This window comes from Taurulus bubalis (assembly GCF_910589615.1).
Source record: "Taurulus bubalis genome assembly, chromosome: 2".
In the NCBI taxonomy this organism is placed as follows: domain Eukaryota; kingdom Metazoa; phylum Chordata; class Actinopteri; order Perciformes; family Cottidae; genus Taurulus; species Taurulus bubalis.
Window position 1 is genome coordinate 32,319,351 of NC_136590.1, and position 24,843 is coordinate 32,344,193.

The 24,843-nt window shown below is 40.9% G+C and overlaps 3 protein-coding genes across 4 annotated transcripts; all 3 read right to left on the minus strand.

The window, feature by feature from the left end:
• Positions 1 to 894: 894 nt before the first annotated feature.
• srsf1b (serine and arginine rich splicing factor 1b) lies at positions 895 to 8,219 on the minus strand. 2 transcript variants are annotated; one of them, XR_013770938.1, is made up of 5 exons: positions 7,797 to 8,219; positions 3,358 to 3,593; positions 3,091 to 3,263; positions 1,840 to 2,487; positions 895 to 1,483 (listed from the first exon to the last, which is right to left on the minus strand). XR_013770938.1 is itself a non-coding variant. In XM_079214289.1 (4 exons), exons 1-4 carry the CDS (start codon positions 7,982 to 7,984, stop codon positions 2,266 to 2,268), a joined length of 819 nt encoding a protein of 272 aa, XP_079070415.1. In that variant the 5' UTR covers positions 7,985 to 8,219; the 3' UTR covers positions 895 to 2,265. The 2 variants fall into 2 exon arrangements, 1 of the variants encoding a protein (XP_079070415.1); XM_079214289.1 differs by having other exon boundaries at positions 895 to 2,487.
• Positions 8,220 to 8,563: 344 nt separating this feature from the next.
• Positions 8,564 to 13,378, minus strand: pigs (phosphatidylinositol glycan anchor biosynthesis, class S; the record flags this gene model as incomplete). The annotated part of the gene is made up of 12 exons (XM_079237833.1): positions 8,564 to 9,266; positions 9,990 to 10,200; positions 10,275 to 10,375; positions 10,555 to 10,700; positions 10,828 to 10,942; positions 11,024 to 11,166; positions 11,277 to 11,517; positions 11,869 to 11,960; positions 12,059 to 12,148; positions 12,245 to 12,356; positions 12,482 to 12,621; positions 13,360 to 13,378. The coding sequence occupies 12 exons, from the start codon at positions 13,376 to 13,378 to the stop codon at positions 8,988 to 8,990; spliced, it is 1,689 nt and encodes a 562-aa protein (XP_079093959.1). The 3' UTR covers positions 8,564 to 8,987.
• Positions 13,379 to 14,664: 1,286 nt separating this feature from the next.
• Positions 14,665 to 24,461, minus strand: aldocb (aldolase C, fructose-bisphosphate, b). Its single transcript, XM_079214372.1, has 9 exons — positions 24,379 to 24,461; positions 18,732 to 18,848; positions 18,311 to 18,522; positions 17,785 to 17,839; positions 17,539 to 17,699; positions 17,300 to 17,383; positions 16,818 to 16,992; positions 15,905 to 16,104; positions 14,665 to 15,818 (listed from the first exon to the last, which is right to left on the minus strand). Exons 2-9 carry the CDS (start codon positions 18,841 to 18,843, stop codon positions 15,726 to 15,728), a joined length of 1,092 nt encoding a protein of 363 aa, XP_079070498.1. The 5' UTR covers positions 18,844 to 18,848; positions 24,379 to 24,461; the 3' UTR covers positions 14,665 to 15,725.
• Between the last annotated feature and the right edge of the window lie 382 nt (positions 24,462 to 24,843).

Sequence of the window (24,843 nt, forward strand, 5' to 3'; positions counted from 1 at the left end):
AATGGTTTTATTTTTATAATATCTGGAGGGGATCTTTAGGATTACTTAGGGATCAAGGCTTGAGTATACAATTAGAATTAGCATAAATGCAGTAAGTGGCGAATTAGCATAAATGCTTAGTTTCCACCTCCATTCATTTTGTGTGACAAAGATAGAAACCCTGCTAAAGTGGAATCATCCTTCCTGTTAGTGTCAATTCATGTACAACTGCACACAGACAACGATTTAAAAAGGGCATACTCAGCACATAGAATCACACAATGCCACATCCGAGTCTGAAGCAGTTCGCAGTCTTTCATTTTGTGTTCTTTACTTGGCTTTAGACTTTATTAGAACAGATACTCAAAAAAGGGAAACAATAGCCCAAAGGGAAAGTTTAAATGTAGCTTTTTATTGAATATTGTCTCAGTTTTCTCTCCTTTCTTGACTATTAATTATCAATTCATCTTTTCTTGTGCTTAAATCATAGATGTACCTCTCAGACCCCCTCCTCATTTTGATCCAATTGTTTTTAAGTATAATTCTTAAAAAAAAAAAAACACTCATCTGTGAGGTCCCACACAAACAGAAACATTTTATTTAGTTTGATGGCCAATTTAGTTTTTAATATTCCACTATTTGTGGCACATTTCTGGTAAAATGCTCCCATCTTTCAACTTAATCTCATAGCTCACTAGTTTTCAGAGGCAAATATTGTACCTTTAATCAACTACACATGAACTAGCACTGGTAGAAATATTATACAACACTGAAAACATAATCAGGAATCAAGTCATCCAAAAATAACTAGCATCACATACAGGCTGTGTTGAACTAACCCAAACATAAATAGGTATGTGCCCTATCTTATGTGGTATTCAACATACATGAAGGAAAAAACACAAACACTTAACCTATGTTATTGAAATTTTTATTAAAAGAGAATAAAGCTTTAGGATACTGAGATTATACTTAAGAAAATCAATCAAATCATCCTTTGCAGCAAAAGACTGACCTAAGAAAAAGATACAAACCACATTAAGGTCACATTCCCTTGTCGCGTCCCAGTCCTCCCTCTTCCCTCCCTACTCCGCTGTTAATGGTCACTCACTATTTACCACTCTCCTTAAGCGTGTGGATCCATCCTGCACCTCCCAGCCCTCCTCCTGGGTTTGAGCTGAGCTCTTCTTTTTGTTAGAATTTTGAAAAACAAAAATCTGAAAATAACCGCTTGTCACAGTGCCATCAGTAATTGTGTCTCTGAGGTCCAACACAAAATGGAGAAAAAAAAAATAATTTGGATTATTTAAAAAGCCAATTTAGTTTGAATAGTTCCCTATTTCCGGTTTGATGGGGTTATGTGGACAGGGCCAGGGGTCAGGATCATCTCCCGGTAAAATGCTCCCATGCTCCTGATCCATGTATCCATCCTGAAGCCTAATCCTAATCCTGCTCTGATCCTGATCCGGCTCCAGAATGGGGGGACAATGAGCCCAGTCCAAACCTTCAGAATACCAGCAGAACCAAAGAGAAGGAGGCAAGTTAGAATCACACCTTCAGAAAATACCAAAATAAAATGTCATTAAATGCATCTACGAGGGAGTTTACTTCGTGAAAAATAGGGAACACCCTATATAAATCATTCCCAAAACTAATATTTACTTTGGAGACTAAAAGATGAAGACGAGCAAAAGCCAAAAATAAAACACACATTTTGAGTCTCCAAATACAAAGTGGTATACAGAACTTGTTACAACTGAAAACATTCAACAGCAGCACTATATTGTCAAGTGCATGGTAAAAAAAACCGAACAGCCGTATAATGCAGATTTCACAGTTGACAAGGCACAGCCATCATACCATTGGTGCCATATTTGACTCCTCCTCCTGTTTATCTTAATATGAACTGTTTCCTCTGTTCCCATCCTATCCTGTTCCTCTGAACTCTACAGAGAGACACACAAGAGGGTCAAAGGGCAGTAGTATATGCTTTAAAGAAGTTAAATCTTCAAAACAAAGCGTACAAAGACAAGCAGAAGAAAAGTTTAGGTAGGGGTGACAGATCAGAAAACTGATGGTGAGAAAGGGAAAAGGAAGAATGGGTCCGTGGACAAAAAAATATATCTAAATAAGAAAACTGCAACAAAAAGTGGGGGAAACGGATACACAAGAAGACAGTGTAAACAGGTATCATGAGATGATCCGTTATGACTATACAGGATTTGTTGAGTGATGTGAAGATTTCCCCTGGCTCCGAGCCACACCATTGCTTTAGCTAATGTGGCTCTAGGTGCGGGAGCGGGAGCGGCGGGGAGAGTAACGTGGAGACCCTCTGCCGCGACGTGACCCACACTTGATTTGGCTTTGGCTCTGGTTCAGACTTGGGCTTCGGCTCCTGCTACGACTACGGCTACGGCTCCTGCTACGGCTCCTGCTACGAGAGCGAGAGCGACCATAGCTCGGACTGCGAGGACCGTCCACCTTCACATGAATGTAGGCAGTCTCTCCCTAAACACACACGCATACACACACACGCACACACAAACACAAACGCACACACACACACACACACGCGCACACACACACACACACACGCACGCACACACAAGCATCAATTATCATGTGTAAGTTGCTATACCCAAATTGGACATCATCTTAAAGGACCTCTGCTTGAATTACAAAACATCTAATTTGGAGTGTAATGGTTCATCTTATTCAAACCTCTTTGGCCCAACAGTGGGGTACTTCCAAATGGATGGATGACATATTTAAACATTTTGGCGGGGTCATTCATTTCTTAATGTGCTCAAGAATTCACATAAATAACAAAACACTTGGTCAAGTCTTCACATGGACTAAAATATATCAATGTATATTTGGCCAAGATTTTTCTTACCATAACTTATCCTCATTACACAGGTGACAGGCATACAATTATGATACAAAGCAACATTGAATAACCATTTAAACGTAACACTGGCATTTACTTACTGCCCAGTCATTTCCACCTTTCCTCCTGCTTTCTTCATTTGAGAACACTTTTGAATTCCAAAACGTAGTCCCACAGCCATTCCTTATTAAGTTAGCTTGATGCTGCAACCCCATACGTACCTCATGAGACCGAAACTTGGTGTTGTCCAATTGACGGACAGCGTAGGACATGTCTTCTTTGCGTACAAACTCAACTACCCCGGTGCCATCACGGTACACATCAGCATAACATACATCACCTGCCTCACGCATGTGATCCTTCAGGTCCTGCCAGCTTCCACTTGATGGAAGACCTGACAGGAAAAGGTGGTGTGAGACTCATACATTCATCTATACACTTTGGTAAAGAGAAACATACAACCTGTAGAGGGACAACACATCACGTACCTGACACAAGAACCCTGTACTCTGAGCGTCGAGAGGGTGGGCCATGCCTTCCCCTCTGGGGTCCCATCGGTCCACCACCACCACCGCCTCCGCCGCCGCCACCACCACCACCACCACCACCTCCTCCTCCTCCGCCTCCTCCTCCTCCTCCTCGTCCACTTCTGGGAAACTCAACACGCAAGCGGTAGCCATCATAGTCATAACCATCACGCCCGTAGACAGCATCCTCAGAATCCCTGTGAAAGCAGAAAGTTAAAACTCATCAAACTTCAAAATCAACCAAACTGCGCATTACTAGTTGCTGGAGTGGTTCTTAAACATTTTTTTGTCACACCCCACCAGAAAAATATTGCCTATAGTGGCCGCAATTAACCCGTTTTGCACAAATATCTTTAAGATAATAACGTGCAACCTGTGCAAAACAAAACGAGTGCAGATGTGTGTGAGCCATCACGTATCAGTATTAGTTGCTGCAATGAGCTGCTTTCCACTACATGGAAGATTTGATATGACCACTCTCAATTCATGCTCAATGTTGAGCTTTATCTGCATTGTTTTGAGAGATGCAACAGCAGAAAAGCCAACCTCACGGAGATCGGCTTTTGGTAAAACGCCAAACATCAGTGAGTCGTGCAAGCGCAACCTGTTAACGGTGTAACGACTAGGGATGGGTATCGTTTGTTTTTTCCCCCATACCAGTGCTAAAACGATACTTTTAAAATGATACCGTTGCCTAAACCGATACTTTTTCTTCTTCAAATTGAACAATATATTAACTGTTTAAAGTATACTATAAATAAATACATACAAAACACTTGACTTCAAACTACAGCTTCAAACCTTTTAACTTCAAACTATAAACAATATATATTTAAAAAAAGAACAGACAAAAGCATCAGGTGGCCTGATTGGGACCGTGTGCAACAGAACTCAGACACTGTTGTATTCTACAAACTGCTGCTTTATGGACTACACGTCATCATTAATATCAACTGGAGAGATTTGTTCCAGCAAGCCGAGGACGGGCGATCAAAAGCTTGTGTCTCCAGCAATCTCTGTGCGCTGCGGGTGGTGTGTGAGCGCTGGTCACCCCGCCCCCATGAGCCCCGCTCTGCATGCAGGCAGACAGAGAGCGGAGCAGCGAGTACGCTCTGATCCGCGCTATTAAAGTATCGATACATCAAAATCTTATTTAACGTACGGGTACTGCGCTACCCTTTTAGTATCTATACACCGTGCAACATTAGTGTAAAAAAAAAAAAAAAGTATTTAAATCAGCTCAGGCACCGAAAGGAAGCACCAAAATCGGTAGGTACCGGACGTGTTGGAGTTCTCGGTACCAAACCCTAGTAACGACGCTTTACGTCAGTGTACTTTTGTACTATGTACAGTTCTCATGTAGCTCATGGAGAGTTGTCTTTCTGAAACCAGTTAGGGCTGGCTCAGGTTTGCCCTGGTCCAGCCCCTAGATATGCTGCTATAGGCCTAGACTGCTGGGGGACATCTTAGGATACACTGAGCTCCTCCTCTCCTTTCTCTCCTTCTGGATAAATGATTGTCTCTTCAATGCATATTACTAACTCTACTTTCTTTTTCCATGGATTTGTGGCTGCCTGGCCCTGCTGATGCAACCATGGCCCTGCTGATGCACTGGCCTGGAGCCGGTCCTGCCAGCTGCCATGGCCCTGCTTTCTCCTCCCACTGCCCCTGGGATGCCCCTCCTCTCTACCTCCTTCTGCTTAATGGATCATGGCTAGCTGGATCATGGACCATGCATACTACTCATTATATGAATAATTTCTGTCACATTCATTGAATGTGCTGTAACTCCGTTACGTTATTCATTCTGGCCACATGACATCTATTGCTTCTGTCCATCCGGGGAGAGGGATCCTCCTCTGTTGCTCTCCCTCAGGTTTCTTCCCCTTTTTTTCCCTGTGAAAGGGTTTTTACTATCTTTATTGGGGGAGTTTTTCCTGATCTGATGTGAGGTCACGGGATAGGGATGTCATGTGTATAGATTGTAAAGCCCGAGGCAAACTTGTATTTGTGATGTTGGGCTATATAAAATAAACTGAATTGAAAGTAGACGGTTTAATCTAGGGCTGGGCGGTATGGCCAAAAATTCATATTGTGGTATTTTGTAAGATTTTGGCGGTTTCACGGTAAACACATTCATTCATTGACGCTGAAAAGGACCGCTTCACCGCTCGTTGGCCAACTTGCTGTGCAACTGACCAGGGAGTGTCTTTCGTTCTATCTCTTCCCGTTTTTTTTTTTTTAAACCTATATTCTTCTGGGTCCCAAGTCCCTCTATGTACATTTATAACAAATACCACACAGTAATCAGCGTTGCATTTGTGTCTAACCAAATAGACACAGCTCCTCTCTTGGGCATCTCTGGTCTCTCGTTACTCCTGCATCGCTTCTCTCCGTTTTTTTTAATGTAGCGACGGCGTTTCTTCTTGTTGTGATAGTGGGCGAGCTGTACCCCGCTTGCAGTTCAACAGTGTAATTTTATAAATGTACAATTATTAGTGTTACAAATTGTTTACGTGTCACAAACTGTTGTGTTGTGGTGTTTTAACCTGTTAAAGAGCATTAGTTGTGGGTTATTAATTGTTGTTAAGTTTTAGCCATGGCTAAAGTTATAACCATGACACACAAGTCAAGTAGCCCCTGCCCAGCGGTGAGCAATACATTTTGCTGCCTGACGAAGAGCGACAACAGTTGTTATGGCTATGACGGTATATGAAAACTTCATACCGTAAGGAAATGGGTTGAAACGGTAAAGCGCCCAGCCCTAGATCAATCCCTGTTCTCCCCATAGTTTGCATGTCAAAGTGTCCTTGAGCCAGACACTGAACCCCCAGTGCTTCACAGCAGCACACTGCTTCTTAATTACAAAGGATGGATAAAATGCAGTGAATAATTTCTCCACTGTGGGATTAATAAAGGATTATACAAAATAAAAAAACAGCATCTCCCCACCACCTGAGTTAAGGACGCAATATACATCAGTGAAGGCGATTGGTTTTATTTGGTTGCAACACATTATCTTGCAAACTAGACTAAACTGATTAAAACAGTGAAGAAAATGAATCTTGTTGAATTTGTGTATTCCCTGACAAAGGAAATATGGGCTGGAGAAACAAGGTTGTTGAGCTTTTTTAAATTAAGAAAACATGACTATCTACCATCATAGTAGCCTTCCTTATATATGTCCATCTATCCATACATACATACATACGAAGGGGAGCCATTGAACACAGGCAGCTACCCTTTATTAAAAAGGGGTTTCATTTGAGCCTATTAAATTTAGTCACTGTCCTGCAGTCGATTACTCCCTTCCTTTTCTTTGCATCAATACAAAGCCATTGTGGCCTCATATTTATCCCAAAAACTATTAATTAATGTAACGGTTTTTTAATGTGCTTTGAAAAACGAATCAGATCTTGGTCGAATTAAGAAATGTTTTGGCAATTAGTTGCTTTCATAGTTTTCTTGTGAGCAAAGAGCTTTTAGTCATCCATCATTTAGTCTTTGGCATCAGGATCAAGAAATGTTACAACATTAATGTTAGTGATGCATTGTAATTAATATCGAATACACGGTTAATGAATGTCTCAACCAATTGATTTAATTACAAATGATAGTAATTTGTTCTACAAAACATCAGATAGAAAAGACCCTCAGGGTTCCCTAGAGCTCCCGGTACATTCAATTTACAACAATGCCAAACAAGGAAAGGCAGCCATTTTCACGTTTGAAAAGCTGGAAAGATAATGTTGAAATAATGAATTGAATGATAAATACATGTTCTGTCGATCAACTAATGAATTAACCCATGTAGCCAGTGCTGAAGCGGTCGTTGATGCGGCGGCCATCCTACTGGATGTGCAAGTTATCCAGAATTAAGAGGGTATACACTCGGTAGGTATGATATCAAATCGCCAGAAAAAGTGGATATAGCCCGTATACCCTACACTACACCACTGGATGCAGATTTAAATGCCAACATTATAGGTTGCAGATCATTCAGAAAAAGCAAACGTCTGGTGAGAACAAGTTTTGGTGCAACCAATCCATCGTGTACTTATATGCAAATACGATTTTGATTGTTAATACCACGCGTTAGCTAAAACGAATGCAGTCCATTAGCTAGATTTGACTAACGTAAATATCAGAAACACCTCTCTGTATAACCCTATAGTCAACAGCGCCACACTCCCTCCAAAATGACTACGCAAATAATTCAATAACGTTACCACTCTGCAACGGTGTAAGCTTCGTGAAGGTATGATTTGTTGCAGGTTAGACACAATAAACCGGCCACTGGGACCGCAGGCCTATCGACGCGTGTTTTGTCGAGATATCCTTTGAAACACGTGCAGCCTGGCTGCACGGACGTCGAGACGTGGCGGGAGAATGCGGCTTACCTCGGGTCCTCGAACTGCACGAAGGCAAACGGTGGTCCTCCTCTTCGGTTTTTCAAATCAATATCGCGAATCGCTCCGTATTTGTAGAACAAATCTTCGACATCCTTTGAGCGGATGTCGGGAGGAAGATTCCCCACATATATACGACAGTCGTTACTCCCTGCAGGTCCTCGGACTACGCCAGACATATTAGCACAAAACTAGCTAACAATAACAGTTAGCTAAGGAAGTTAGCAGGCTGGCTAAACGGATCGTCTCCGTCGAGCAGACGTTAAGATGGCGCCGAGATGGATCACTGTATATAATATGTAGTCGGTGAATTACTTGATAACTATGCAGCTAACGGTACAGATTAAATATTTCGGGGTGGATGCCACAATAATTAAATTAACACGAGCTAAAACTTGCAAGCTGCGACCCTAGCCTTCCTCCAACAAAGCGCTCTTCTTCTGTGGTGTGACGGGTCACAACCACCTTTAAATCTGCTCACAGCGCCACCTGCCGCACTGAGATGGAAGTGTCTCCCGGCCCTTTAAGCTTAATACAAAAAGCTCTAACATTTGAAACAAGTTTGATCAAAACAACGTGTCACCTCACGGTTCCGATAATATCAAACAGATCTTCATGAAAACCTAAAAATAGACAACAGTCAGTTACTCAGTGTGTGGAGCAAGACAAGAAACACTGAATTACAAACAACTCAGTTGATGAAGACAAAGATGCAAATGAACACCTTGGAAAAATAACTAGCAAGTGGATCTTGTGTTTATGTTACATTTTAATGGATGACAATGCTGCAGATTGCCTTAGCAATGCCTGCCAGATGTAAAGATATAAAATTAGGTATTTTATTTGACCAGACAGAAAAAAAAGAGTTACAACTTAAGTTTTTATTTGTTAATAACTTAGAAAAGAAAGTGGAATTCAAATATAAAACTTGTGCACATTTACAACATTTCAAGCTTTCCAGTGTCACACAGCCAAGGCAGCCATTCATTATTATCTTTCATTAAATGCAATTCCCTAGGTGAAACAATAAAAATCATACATGGCTGTTTTGTAATTTCCACACCCCAATGCTGCAAATGAGTCTTCCTGCATGCATACCTTTGTACCTAAATATCAAGGCCACTGACCAAACAGTTCATGGCGTGTGTTTTGTTCAAACCACTCGTCTTCCCTTCATGCGTCTCAGTCCTTTTTGGCTTGCTTCTCTCTGCGTTTCTGGCGAGCGTCAGACACTATTTTAAGAAGTGACAGAAGAATAGGCACACACATTGGCAGGAAGAGTGGTATGTAGATGGCAAACTTCTGGTCATCAGGGAAGTAGAGGAGATGGAGGAGTGATGGGTCAAAGAATGCCCTTTCTGATGCCAGGATGGCCTCTTTACTGTACTGCAGAGCGAATGGGAGGTTCCCGGCCTCCAACTCAGCCACAGCCAGCTGAAGAGATGTGACAGCACTGGACACCTGAACAACAGCAACAAAAAGCACAGGTTGGATACAACTAATGCAAAATATATGAAACAGAATAGTACAATAGGCAACTTCTTTTAGAGTCTAAATACCAAATCAAGCACTGTAATTTGTACATTCATTCATTCAGCCTGACATTGTGTTTGTATGAGCCGCTTTAATGTTGAAAGGGAAAATCATCTTTTTGTTGTTTTTTCCTCATTAAACAGTAGCATTTGTTATAGCCGTCCCCTTGACGTCTTTTCCAATTACCATGGAAGCTGCTGTAGTAGTAGTAGCTTCTAGTAGCAGTTAAAATAATGTTTTTCACACTGATCAAAGAAATATGTTGGGGGTTTAAGTTGCGTTGCAGACATGAAGAGCAATGTCTCTCGAATAACCTCTATTAAAAAAAAGGCATGAAGTGCACAAAAATACTTTTAGTTGAGGGTTTTTTCTAATTAAAACATGTACTGCTGCTTCTATTTCATCCATGATGTCCCCGTTCTTACTTACCACCTACTAAGAACTGACTGGTCAATAGTATCTCACAATATTATTGATCAGATGCCCCAGAATGAGGCCTGACTGGCCAGATTAGTACACCTACACATATTTGCTCACAAAAAGGCAATTTATAGTAACCTACTGATTAATGCAAGTGTGTGTGTGTGTGTGTGTGTGTGTGTGTGTGTGTGTGTGTGTGTGTGTGTGTGTGTGTGTGTGTGTGTATCTTACTTGTTCAGCAATGTTGTCATTGATAACAATGTTGCCTATTTGGTCCAACAGCTGTGCCAGTGATGTGATGGTTGTGGTTGCTGTTGCAACATTTTCCACACTCCGACTCCACATGAGACGGTCCAGCTCCCAATCAGCTAGTCCTGTACTGCCGCACGGTGCCACCAGGAAGCCAGAGGGAGCGGTAGACGACTGCACACCCAGCAACAGTCTGACAGGACATGGTACAGGAAAGTTACCTTGTGTTTACATGAAAAGCAACACCTGTTCTAGGTATCCACTTACCGAAGCTGTGCAAGAAAGACTCCCATGACTTTGGCCATGTTGATGTTGAGATCAACAGGGAATGCAGCCTCTGGTCCATAGAAACCATTCACGTTATAGATCTGTAAAAACATGAATACAAAATGATTTGCTTGATCAGTACCCAAAACAGCAAATGAAAAGTGCAAAATCACTATATATCGAACACATTATTAGTAATATACTACATATTCATTTAACATAAGCTATAACCATTTATAGTAAACCACTGTCCCCCAGTGATGCCTTAAGACTATCTTACCATAATTCCACCCCAACGTGGAGAGTGAAACGCATTAGAGGGCACTTCCTGTTTCTTGCGGTCCCGAATGTAAAGGGGTGAATGGTGGGCATCCGGGACGTACAGAAGAAAATTCAACACTGGGTTGGAAGATGCAGCATTTGAGCCTTAAAAGCAAAAAAGACAGTTACACACACACATACACACACACACACACATACATACATACATACATCAGAACAAACTACACCACATTTGAAACGCATTCAGTGTGTGTGTTGCGTTTTCTTTTACCCAGTCTAGCCTCCACAGGGTTGATCACATGTGCAAGGCTGTCAGAGTTGAGTGTGTAAGCGCTGAGGCTGCTGTCAAAGCGTGGGTTGACACCGAGCATGGCATAGTATAAGGTCTGCAAGTAGAATGTGTTCATTAACATACAATGGCTGAGCATCCTGTAACTGTGCACATTCACACATTTACACACACATACCTGAGAGTCAATGCTAAAGTTGGCTACAGACGCCAGTTTTGTAAGCATAGGTTGGATGTAGGTCTGGACAGCACCTTCTATGTCCCAGTGTAGCCGGTGTGATTTTGGGTCAGGGTTTAGCAGACTGAATGTTATCTCATAACCTGAAGAAAGGGTGAGAATAAACAGAAAACAGTGTTCACATAGTTAAAGTATACTTTGGAACAGAAACAAAATTGGTCCCCTCCACGCCGGTGATGAAACAAAGACCAACCTGGGCTGGACTTAAAGGTTCTCATACTGTCAGCGATGCTCTCTTTGTTGCCAGGGCTGAGACGGACTCTGTTGCTGAGGGCCGCGTTGATGTCGGTCTGGCTGAAAGACATCACCTGCAGCACCTGCTTGATCCGAGGCTCCAGATGAGCCAGTAATTGATCTAGTGTCTTGCCCACTCTCATCTGAGCACCAATACGCAGCAGGGCTGTTCGCCGCTGGCCGACATATACGTCCACATCCTAAGAGGCATGAATGTACAGATCAGTATATCATCTACTACTTATCCAGAGTGTCATAAAAGACTCACTTCTATTTAAAAGCTGTGCAGATAGTACTGTATTTAGACAGTTAGAAGTTAGTCTCTAAGAAGTAATGACAGAATATATTGGATAGATTATAGAGAAAAGGCTACTAAATTCCACAGAGATACATGAACTCAGAATAGCTTATGTCCCCATTCATCACAAAATAAAACAGACTTTTATTTAACATATGAACAAATACAAACTATGAAAGACAGAATATGAAAGGACCAACAGTAGCCAAACAATACTCTTAATAACTAAATACAGGAGAAACAAAGTTTTCACCTCAGGCAGCAGTGAAGATGACTCTGGGATTACATACACAACCAAAGAGCCACATGGACTCTCACTGAGCGTATGCAGAGACAGATCTGCCTCTATAAAAAGGGAGATGGAGAGAAATTATGACCTGTGATTTCACACCGAGTTAACAAAAGAGCTGAAAGCTCGATTTGACAGGCAGACAACATCTCACCTGCAGCAGTGGGCTGGTTCAGGGCGTCCTCCTCCATGATTGTAGCTGTGCGGTACCTTGTCTCATACCTGTACCTCAAAGCTGTGTCCTCTGGAAACAAACACATTTGAGGCTTGTATTACCTTACAGCCTTCATATTTTTATAACCACAAGACAAACCAAAGACTGCATTAATGAATAAATCACCATTTACTGTGTGTTCCTCATCCTGTGTCTGGGTCAGTGGGACCTTCTTCTGCTGTTCTGGGGTCACCGTTCCACGTGCAAACACAACCTCCACATCAGCACTCAACTGTAGCTACAAAAATATATAAACAAAGAGGGGGATTTTTTTTCTCCAAAAAAGGTACACATATATTACACATGAAGGATGAAATAGATAAGATAGCTATGTGTAATGAGAAGCAGAAAGCATGAACAAACCTGCAGATTAGACAACTCATTTATCTGACTGACAGGCAACCAGGCGCGGTACGTTTCAGTTGTTCGCCACCACAGAGGGACTCCCACTATGATGACCACTGCTGCTATGGACAGAGCAGCCAGATGGCCTCGTCTACGCTCTGAGAGACAGACAGAGACAGTAAGACAGACAGATGAGCCTCAAGGCACCACTGGACATACAGACGTTTTTGTCAATTGCCAAGTTTGCCAAAGTAGAGTCCGGGACCAAATTAGCAAATCAATGCATAGGACTGTTTTATGGCAATACGGGTTTGAAAAAATGTATATCATGATATATAGATAACTCAAAGTACATATATTTAGGATTGCAGGATTGGCCATTAATTGAATACTATGTTTACATATATGATTACTCCATAAATGACTGACCTACATGTGAGATTGAAGACCTACTAAAGACTTTCTTGAAGTATTAAGATGCAAAGATGTAGGCTATAGTCAACACCAATTGGTCAACACACAGTGACGTTAAATGACTGCAAGACTTGGTTTGGTTTTAACACTAGAAAAATACAACATAGATGTCAGATATCAATTTGTTGAGAATTCATAACCTACAATGTTGTTGTATGAAACATAAATAAGGAATAACGTTAAACATAACGTGGCAACACATAGTAATATCTTAGGGAGGGCATCATTGCTGTAACTGCGGCTAGCTACCTGTTAACTAGCTTCAGAGGGTCTGAACGTGGAGAAAACAGCCTCGTGCTTGAGTCACTTTGACTGTTGCACGTGTGAAAAATGCTCCAACAAACTGCTGTAAACTGGTTTAAATGCTGCCTTTGTGAAGGAAGGAAATAACGAAAACATAACTCCGTTATGAAGCTACTCACCCACTTCCGTGGTAGCCATTTCTGTCACTGAACTGAATGGATGCGTTTGTTATCCGGATACCGCCAGTCAATCGTCACGTGACCGAATATAAGAACTAAGCGGGCGGTTCGTGTGGTACCTTTTGGCTCCTTCGTCGTGACCCAGATACATTGCCTGCGTATAAACAGTCCAGGACAAAGGCACAATTTAATTTAATTTAGTTCATATTGTAATAAACAAATCTTTGTTCGTCCCACACAAAGAGAAGGCGAGAGATCAGTAAGCAACCGTCAGCCCACCCGGTAGACATTTTAAACGCACAAACACAATGTGAGATATTGGCAAACAGCGCCCCACGTGGTGTCTTAAATACACTCGTTTGTCCATAAATCCAAATCTGACCAAAAAAAAAGAAACCGTATGTCACTTACTGTCAAAACTACATACATTTGTAAGGCTTACTAATGATGATGTTGACGGTGATACTAGTCTGCATTATATTGAGCAACATTTTCATTATCCTGTCTGAAACATTTGTTTCACAAAGCATTTTTTATCCAGAAAGGTTTTATGGAAAGCAAGGCTGCACTGATGATAGCAAGTGCACATTCACACCTGGAGACTACCCAGAACGACCAAAGCTGTTCTGATGACTGAGCATGCTTTACTGGAGCAATTTTGAGTCAAGGGCATTGCAGGCACTTCTCAGGATTGTTCTGGTGACTTTGTGGTACAACCTTTAAGCCACAAAAGATGTATCTGTCTTGTGTTCAGGATTCGTGTTCCTTGATGAGTTGAGTACATTTGCTTACTTATTAAGCTAAAATATAATATTTAAAACCCTCTTTGAAACAGGGCTGCCTTCCTGAGCTCATGAAAAGTTGACTTTCTAGAGAAGCGTGGTTTACAGGACAACTAGGCTACAAACATATGATGTTCATATAGTGTATTACTGTAGATTAAACTACCCATAAGTGTATAAATTAGTTGAAATGAGCACAACCATAAACTTCTACAGCAGTAAAATGCACCACACACCAATGTACCAGGAAAACATCAACAATAGTAAAAGTAGGTTATTGCTTTTACTTATGTAAAATAACGTAATACTTCTCCCACCACTGTGATTAACTAAGTGAAAGTAATAAAGGCTGGATGAACATGACATGGGGAGAAAGACCATATACAACACCATATAATGTAATACAAGAAGGCTATTGCATCACTGTAGTGACAATTATCAAGCATATAGAATCAAATTGCAAACATTTTGGGATAAACATTATAAGAATAGACTCAATAATGTAACACAAAGAGATTTCGTCTATTTTTTTTTAGTTTTCAAGTTTATTTTTCTCCACTATTTGACACACAAAGTGATTCAAGAACAATATTAACATCAAAAACATCACAGTATTCCAACACAGCAGTGACTGATTTCCCCCACTGCTAACCCCACAAATTGGTCCGCATTATGTCAATAGAAACCATCTCATCTCCCGTCTGGGCGGACTTGAGGGAATCAGGGGGTGACACACACAAGCATCACATAATAGACACCTTCACACAACTGAATACATTAATTACTGTATGTAATTTAAAGATAATGTTATACTGAGGATAGACACACACAATGTTTTCTGATTAGTGGTGATTAGAGGCGAGTGAACAGAAAGATTAGATTAAGATGAATCTTGGTGAGGGTCTGCAGACCTCTGCTGTAGCTACGGCTTTCTGAAAGTACAACAAGCATTCCACACTTTTGGATAGTCGCTCAAAAGATCAAAGATCAACTCCCTCTGAAAAGTCAATGTCTTCACACTGTTTGTCTTTTTCTTTTGTCCACTAATGGATATGCCGATGCCACTAATAATCAGTTGGTCCCACTGTCAGGCAGGATGTTAGTAGAGCGCTTTAAGGACGAGCCAATACTGCATTTTGACAGAAGCGAAACACCGACACACACACACACACACACCTCCCTGCTTGGGAGCGGCTCAAGATTTATCATGTGGGGGAGAAAGCAAGACAGGAGCAGTTAAGAGACATGAATTGAATACTGACTTTATCGTGCTCTACTGTTCAAATTTCGCCTCTGGCTTCCTATCTCTGACATGAGATGAAATAGTTTTCTGCCTCAGTCATAAATTTTCTCAAAGTTGTTTTGATTTGTTTGGTTGTATAGAAGAAGAAAAAAACAAGTATGTTCCCTTTAGTATGGTAGTTTCACATTATGTTTTTAAATACATAATTCTAATTATTTAATTTGTATTAACTCTGACAACGCTAAAGTACAGTAGACAGCGCAGGCCTGTGACTGATGGAGGAGTGAGGGGGAATAGCAGAGCAGATAAGACTATAACTAGACCATAGTTGTGGCAGATGTTTAGTAGGCGTGATTTGCCACGTAGAGGGATTGTCCCGCAGCGGAACCACTTCCAGAAGACTCATACTTGCCGAGCGCAGCCAGACCGTTTGCCTAGTGAAGAAACGGAAAAGGTCTGTTAACATCATTGCACAAAGGAAGTTTCAGTAGCATTCTTACAGTTCACGGTTTTGTCCGACCTCTGCACGTTTGATGAACTCTTCGGCGGCGGCCTTCTCGTTGCTCAGCTCTCCTCTCCATGCATTTAGGGCAGAGGCCTGCAGGGCGCGGCCGTAGGAGAAAGTCAGGGACCAGGGCTTGGCGAGTGGACAGTTGTTAATGGCGTTAAGGTTCACGGTGGCCTCTTCTTCAGACTGGCCACCTGACAAGAATGTCACTCCTGAGAAAAAACAAGCAAATACAGACATTATTTATCTTCTCATACCTGATTTCATACAACATTGAAACCTTTAAACTCTATAAATGGAAATGATCTGGCCTTCTTAATATAGGAGGGTGGGACGAATAATGAATCTTGAAATATATCAATGCATTCTCTTGCAATCAATTATGTGGTAATGCTTTCTTTTACAGGTCCGTAAATCCCACATAATGCTCTAATAATTTCTCATGTAATTTTCCAGAACGTACTGTATTATAATTTGGCCCTAATATACGTATAATGGAGGCAGCATTTGACTAGTATGCATCCAATTAATTCATTCCAATTATATGCTAAGCTAACATACCCTGAAGTCATAGCACAGCAGGTCAGTTCTACACGCAAGCAGACAATTACCTTAATACAGAACAATTCCCATTGTAATAATAATAATAAATGCATATTTACTTTAAACTATTTAACCGGAGCAGTTGCTTCAAGGAAACTGCTTTTGAATGTAATGCAGCTAACTAAACACTAAGTATAATATAATTATAATACAAACAGTCTCAGAAATGTATCTATTATTCACTTAAAATCTGTCAAATCACAGAATAATTTCCAGGAAAATATATCCGAAAATAATCTTAGACATACATGATCACTTCACTTACATACCGTACATATCCCACCCCACTAACTTTAGTTTTTTATATCAATCCGTCTCTGACCTGTGACTGCAGGAGGCACGGTGCGGCGCAGGGCGGTGACGGTAGCCATGGCGATTTCCTCGCCGCTGTACTTGGTGGGGCAGGCGTGTCCAGCCGTGACCATGTTGGGCTTCAGCAGAGTCCCTTCCAGGTACACATGGTGGTCTGACAGAGCCTTGTACACTGCAGCTAGGACCTAGCAGCAGGAGAGAGACGCAGGTATGTCAGATAGAAACTTTACAGGACGTTTAAACTTGTTTGTGGCACACATACATACATACATACATTTATATACATACATACATACATATATATATATATATATATACATATATATACATATATATATATATATATATATATATATATATATATATATATATATATATATATATACATATATATACATATATATATATATATATATATATATATATATATATATATATATATATATATATATATATATATATACACACACACACACACTTCAGTATATTCACCTTCTCACTGACATACTGGCAACGCTTCAGGTCATGGTCTCCGTCAGGAAGGATCTCAGGCTCCACAATAGGAACAATACCATTCTAGGAGACATTATCAAGTATTTGTTTAAGGCAAACTCTCATAATATATAAAGATCATATCTAAAATGTTGTTACAGTGTTCAATAGTGCCCTCAAGTCCTCACATTTAATCTAAAATTAATTTAAAAACAACAACTCAGTAATCTCACACCAACCTGCTGGCAGATGCTGGCATATCGTGCCAGAACATTAGCGTTCTCCATGATGGCGAGCTCAGAAGGCGTGGTGTCGGTGATCTTCAGCACGCTGCGCCACTTGGCGAAGTCTGCACCGTCCTTCTTGTACTGCGCACAGCGCTCAGACAGACCGTCCAAACCTGCACTCCAACACATCCACAGAACCATCCATCAGAAACACAGCAGGGATTTTATGTAACGTTGTATGTTATTTATGCCACGTACCCTGAGTGGTGGTCTCTCCATTTGTCCCAGCGAGGGGAACAACACCTTTGTCCACCTGTTCAGAGGGAAGCAGAAACAGTTGGAAATAATGTTGTGCATGTGTTATTGTATCACTTTAAAATTCTCAAGTGAACCATTTTTTTCTTATATAATATGACCAGAGCATCGGATACAAAATCCCAGTGAATTTCCTTCTCTCAACTAAACCCAACTTTCCTGAACGTAGATCCTGAACGCTCTTTCCCCCAGTTGGTCCTCACAGCCTGAGTCGAGTGTGCTTGTGTAAAACAGGCTGACGAGGAGCCTGTGTTTTCATATACACGTTGGAGTCTTTCTAGTTTTACCAGCAAAACAAATGATGATGTTTCTCACTGCTAAACTGAAATAATTGGCTGTAGTATAATATCACAGACTCAAAGTCTTCTGTTTTAGGAGAAATGAAACCCACTATTTCCCAACTAAAGAGGTCTACTCTGGAGGTTAACTATAACAAAAATGATCAACCGCAACATTGACTATTGGATACCTTGATGCCAACAACCATGTCACGATCCCGAATGAGCTTGGAAAAGTTAGTGCCATCGTCTGTGTTCTGGTAGAGGGTTTCATGGAAGAAGATGACGCCTCCGATACAGTTGTCGATGCGCTGGTCGGCTGTGAAGAGCAGCTGGCGGTAGCGACGCCTGTTCTCCTCTGTGTTCTCCACCCCGATGGGGTTCAAACGTTTCCCCATGCTGCCTGTTAGCAACACATGCACACATGGGCATTCAGTTATGATTCAAATTAAAACGGACTTGATCAGGAGAAGATCAGGATGGGGATCTTTGTGACACTTGTATCTATTAATCTATTAATCTATGCATCATATTGTTCCTCCTGCGTGATGAACTCCACAAGAAAGAGCTGAGTGATGTTGTCATTTTGTAACTGCACACACGCATGCGTACCGGTGGATTCATCAGCTGCCAAGATGCCTTTTCCTGGAGCTACTATCCTCTCTGCGATGTCCTGCAGCTCCTTCTTCTGCTCAGGAGTCAGTGCGGGATATTGGTGAGTCATGGTGGCTGAAACAGATAGAGAGAAGCCATGAGGGTGTCACATTTTTTCACGATGTGTTGACCTGGAAGACTGCCCAGCGCGGGCCTCATTTTATTGTCCCTCTATTGTCTACCTCACTGCACATGGGTATCTCGCTGCAGCACTATGCTCTTCTCAAAAAGGGCTTGAATATAGCCAATAACTGAGCAGAAAATGTGCTTCCTGATTCCTGAGAGTAAATAAGATTGAGATATTAATAGAAAGAAACTGAGATTTATACCATCTGGGATTGAATATGACTGTGACAACTCAAAGAAAAAACTGCTCTTTGATATGTTGTCTGGCCTTATTGGTGGCAGCAGCGCTATCACGACGTGCTAACATGCACTCAGGCACTTCAAACCAGATTATTTTGTTCCCTATTCCCATTTGCACTCTGTCGTAAATAAGCAGTTATGTAACCCCCCTCACCACCCCATTGGAAGCACAGAAGACAGAGGGAGTGATTATGCAACAGGGCTTCTATATATTCTGCTGACAGTCCTCACTGAAGCTGCAGGACTGTATGCAGCACGGCTCGTTTCTCTCTCCTCAGCAACACTCTACCGTTTCCCCCAATGTCATTGTATCTCTCTTTGTGCATTGCACGGATAGCTGCCTTTTATGCCTTTGCTTTGATTTATGCATGTCTTTGTAATCCCCACCATCTAGTTTCCTCACGCTGTGCTCACCGAGGCAGGCCACTGGAGGCAGGCAAGATGAGCGTGCGTGGAGTTTGTAAATTCTCATTTTCACACATTACTGGAACACATCACTCCTATTAACGCAGGCTCTGCCAGGGAACATGTTGTGACTTCTCTTTCTAGTCAACTGCACCAGTTGCCAAGACACTCCCAGCGAACAACGTCACTGGTTATAGCTTTGTTCAACATCGCAGGTACTCCGGCGTGTGTCGTAATATTGGATCAGCTATAGATGAATCTGTTTCATGGGTGGAAGCTACTCCCTTGGTGACTAATATCATTTTAAGATCAATTATATTTCATTTCATTTTTTTTTTGTAAATCAATGGATTTTAGAATAGGAAGCAAATCAATTGTATCTTGTAACATAAAAAATAAATTATTTTTTAGTGTAGCTCAATAATAAACTGACCACTGGATGTCAAAGTGAGGCTAGTTGGTCTTGGTAGGACACTCTGACATTCCCTATATCCTCTGTGTTAATCCTCAGCTTAAAGCTGTGAGATAACAACCTTTAGAGCACACACACAGATCTCTTCATGAAAACAGCGTGCAGCTACAGTCAAATTCTCCGTGCAGATGAAATTAAAGAGGCCACGCCTGTAGGGGACACTACGTCCCCGAGTGGAAAAGTTAAACTGGGAGCATAAAGTGCATGTAGACCTCTCCAGTGAATAAGAGAGGCTATTTACACTTGATAAAGGCCAACCCAAGGGCAAGGGCATAAAGGGTGGGACTTCAGTGTGTTTGTGTATGTACATCCCTGCTCCACTGCCAACCAGACAAAAGTCATGCTCAGCGAATATCTGCTATCTTTTGTGAAGCACCTAAGTGCTCCAACAATACATTGTCAATGACTTTAGGTCAAGTGTGGTTGGTTTCTGCAGAGGAAACATTGCAAAATAATTTGTAAGACAATGTGAAATCTACATTTTATGCAATGCTCAGTCAAACACAGAGGAGAGTTCCCAAATATGCTTTAAAACAAAAGCGTTCTCTCTTCAATTGGAAATATGGAGCTGAAAGGCTGGAAATGTTTTTTATATTGCCGGAAGGCATGGAAAAGGAACCTTGAAGGACAATGCCCTGCTGTGTGCGTGTGATCTACCGCTGATATATGATCAGCCTGGAGCAGGTTTGGTGGCAAAACACTGGTTAACAATATTTACAGTATATATACGGTGTATAGTAAGACAATGCAAATGTCTACTTCTGTGTCTACTTCATTCTGGGCAAATCAATGTTGTTTTTGTGGCAGCCATTATGAACACAAAATGTTTCAGCTATTTAAAACATCAACTGTGAATATAATATTTTGTTGACAGTCTCAGTTCTCAGAGAACTACAGTTTATATCTTGACAACAACACAAAGCTACAGTTAGAGGCTCAGGCTCAATAATGATCACCGGCTGTGGGCCCTCGCACTGCAGCTTTGAGGCCTGCACTCATTGATTGAAAGGTTTATTTAAGCATCCTGCACTACACCTAATTTCCTTAAGTGGTCTATAAAGAGAGGTGTCATTGCTTCATAGACACAATAGAAACAAACTGGATTGAGGCCGTTTGAATCCTGTATGCTCTGAAAATAAAACTATCCTTCATCACATTTAGCCACTCCAAGCTGGTCACAGCTTTGAAAGGCCTGGTGGGAATGTCGCACAGGGAAACTGTCTGGTCAACGCCATTTTGTTAACAAAATGGCGGCACACTAACCGTAAAGATATATTGATTTACCGCCGACATCTATTTATTGGCGGATGCACCGCTGGATGAGTGATGAGTGTTTTTTAGTGGCGCAGCTGCCGCGCCCCTAAAACGCCTTCACTAACATAACATGAAATTATTACATGAAATATAATATTACGTTTAGCAAGACATTGCACAGCAACTGCCACATATTCAATAAGTGAGGCAAACGTTTAAACCTTAATGTAATAATTGCTTTGATAACAAGATGAGATGCTTCACCAACCAATTTCCCAGGTGCGGAGTAACCTTAAAGTCAAATACATTTTATATTTTGATAATGTTCTTTTATAAATATTCATATGAGTAAATATATAATATATTGATTAAATATATGCAATCAATTATTGATTGTGCTTCTGCTGTAGCTAGCACATCCTGGAAATCAATGAGATATTTAATACAACTTTCAAAATTAATTTCTCATGGCCTGTTAATCTTTTTTAATAGAAGGGAAGAAATGAAATGTTTCCACTTGCTCAATGGCACTTCAGTGGCGCAAACTGAGATGCTTGTCTGAAGAATCATCCCACTCATCAGCAAAAATATCACTCTGACATGATTTGAAGTAGCACCCTTCTAATGCCATTACCACAATGCCACTAGTGACGAGAGATTTATCATCCAGATAGTTTGCTGGGGTTACCTTCTGATGAAGTTTGACAACTTTAGCTTTTACAACGTAAAAAGGTAGTAATTTGGGATTGCTCATTAAAAAAAAAAATGCTGCCTTAATAGGATGACATTTGACGAAAGGAGAGACAGCTGAGATTAATATTTAGTTGTCTTTACTGTCTCTCCATCGTGTCCTCTGCGTGTTTCACTCCAGCCTGTTGCACCGGTCGGCTTCACCAACACCATTTCTGCACTGCGACATCAAGATGTAACAGCCAACTCCCCTCTGTGGCGTCACGCAGAACCACTCAAGACTGCTAACATGCATGTGCTAACATGTCAGCAATCTTACTGCAGATCAGATTTACAGTTATAGATTACAGGGGAAAACTGACAGTAAAAATTACATTTACACCTCTCAGATTCAACACTTTGATGCCATTATTTAATTTAAGGGGAACCCATTTTCAACTGAGCCATCGTATATCTGGTTCATCCATCTACTTTATTAGCTTTCACTATAACGAAAAGAACAGGATGGTTGCATCACTCTACAACAGTCAATCAATCCTTCTTTATAAAACTGATGCTGCCCACTTACCAAGCCAGGAGACCACAAATGTGTAAACAACAAACTCATTCCAGAATCTACATCTATAGCAATCATGCTGCAACAGGTGATTTTTAAAGCATTGCAGCAAGCATGAAACTGCAATATCTTTGAAGCTTGCTGACTACATTTGCCTAGTATTTGGCTGTAGGCAGGGACGGGCACATATAGCCTTTTAATATAATAATTATAAGTATGTGCAGGCGATATGACTGTTTGAATGGAAAATATGATTCCTTGTTGCCTCTTCTGTATTATTATCACCATCTTGAGGTTTACCCACCTTGGTTTGTTCTCTACATTGCAAGCTGCATGAGCTTTAAGGACGTGAAATGGCTCCTACAGGGCAACTCTAGTCAAAATGAAAAAAGCCTGCTTGGAGGGCTGCATTTTGTTACCAGACGGGGTGCTGGCCTTGGCACTGATGCACGCTCCTGTGTTTCTATCCTCAGGCCTGGCTCCAGCAGAGCTAGCAGGAGCACTGTTTCCCATGCAGCTCAACAACCTGAGCCAGACGTCAAGGCTGCATGCATTGTTCAGAGAGAGGTTGACACTGGTGAAAATGTGCAGATTACAAAAGGTGACAGATGCCCCTTAAACACTGGTAAAAAAAGAATAATTTAAATCTTCAATTTACATGACAAATTGAACAGAAGGAACTATTAAATGAATCTCCATTTGATAATATATAATCTGTATGTAAACTAAATATAAACATTACATTATATTGTAATATATGTTATCTATACTATGTTCTTATGTTGTGCTTATGAGATTTACAGATCTACATTCATGTATGAACCTCCATTTTATTTCTTTAATCTGGATCTTAAATGTTTAGTTGATTAAATAATTTGTTGATTTACAGAAAATGAATTATGATAAATGACAAATGTATTCCCATTTTTAACTAAAATTTAATTTGATGGGTTTCTTAGCATTCATTGATTCATTTTTTAAGAAAAAAATGTGAAGATTAATTGATGATGGAAATAATCATTAGATGCAGGTTTAATATATTCTCATTTAAGACAGCAACCAGCTATTATCTTCATTATTGATTAGTATGCTGAATTTTCACAGCACACTCTATTTGTCGTTTGGTCTATAAAATGTCAGAAGATAATGAAAAATGTCCCTCATCTCAAGCCCAAGGCCACATAAGGAAACTGTTTATTTGGTCTGACCAAAAGGCTAAACCCCAAATATACAAATTATTATTATCACACAAGGCTAAGAAACACAGCACATATTCACGTTTGTGTGAACAGTGAAGAATAGAAATATAGATGTGCGATTGTTATTAATATAAGATGAAGCCTGGTTGTACCAAAGCATCGATGTGTGAAGCCAGAAACTCCTCCCATTACATCATGGAGGTCTACGTGATCAGGGACAGATACACATTCACAGGCACCTGCACTGCTGCCATCCGCATTAATAACCACTATTCACACTAAATAAGCACATGCAATCACAGGGAGTGTTGATTTAAACAGAGGGCAAACGCAACAGGCTCTCCTCTGACCAATCTCATGTTTGAAGGTCATCATTTGTGTGCCCTTCCTGTTGCATATTTCGACGGCAGAGTGAAATACGCAACTTTAAATAAAACTACCTCTAAGAGTAGAGGAGGAAACAGCTTACAGTCGAATATATGAGGCAGTCTGAGCCACAGGTGACGATAGTGACGGTGGTGATAAATTCATGGCTGACGAGAAGACTAGAAGATAAAGTTAGCTTTTCGTTGAAACGTTAGAGTAGCATCACATCCCCATCGTCAATATGATCGATATATGTACCAATAACACACGAAGAGTGTCTGAGGATTTGATTCTTACCTGCTGGTGGGTGTCTGGGCGAAGAGAGAGCAGGTGAGCTGGGTGCTGAGGATGCGGTGTGGTCTCCTGTTTCACTGCTGCAGCGCAACGTGACCCTTTACGAAAGCCTCGAGCCGGGGGCGGAGCTGTCAACGCCGCGTCACGTGATGGCCCAACGCTGAATGACTAACGCGCATGCGCCGGGTAGCATCACAACTCAAGGAGGCAGCATGATTCTGCATCTTTGAAGAAAACAGGAAGAGATGTGAAACGTTTTTAATCTACAGCTTTTTTCTCAGTTTGTAGATCAATTAAACAAAAGCGTATTGATGATCCTACAGTGTCAGGTCTCAAATTAAACAGAATCAAAACTATAGTTATCCAATAGGTTTGACCTTTTTATGAATGAGATCCCAATCCAAAGATTCCCAAATAAAAAAAGATAATTCTAAATTTATATATGATTATATTGGGAAAAGGAAAAGC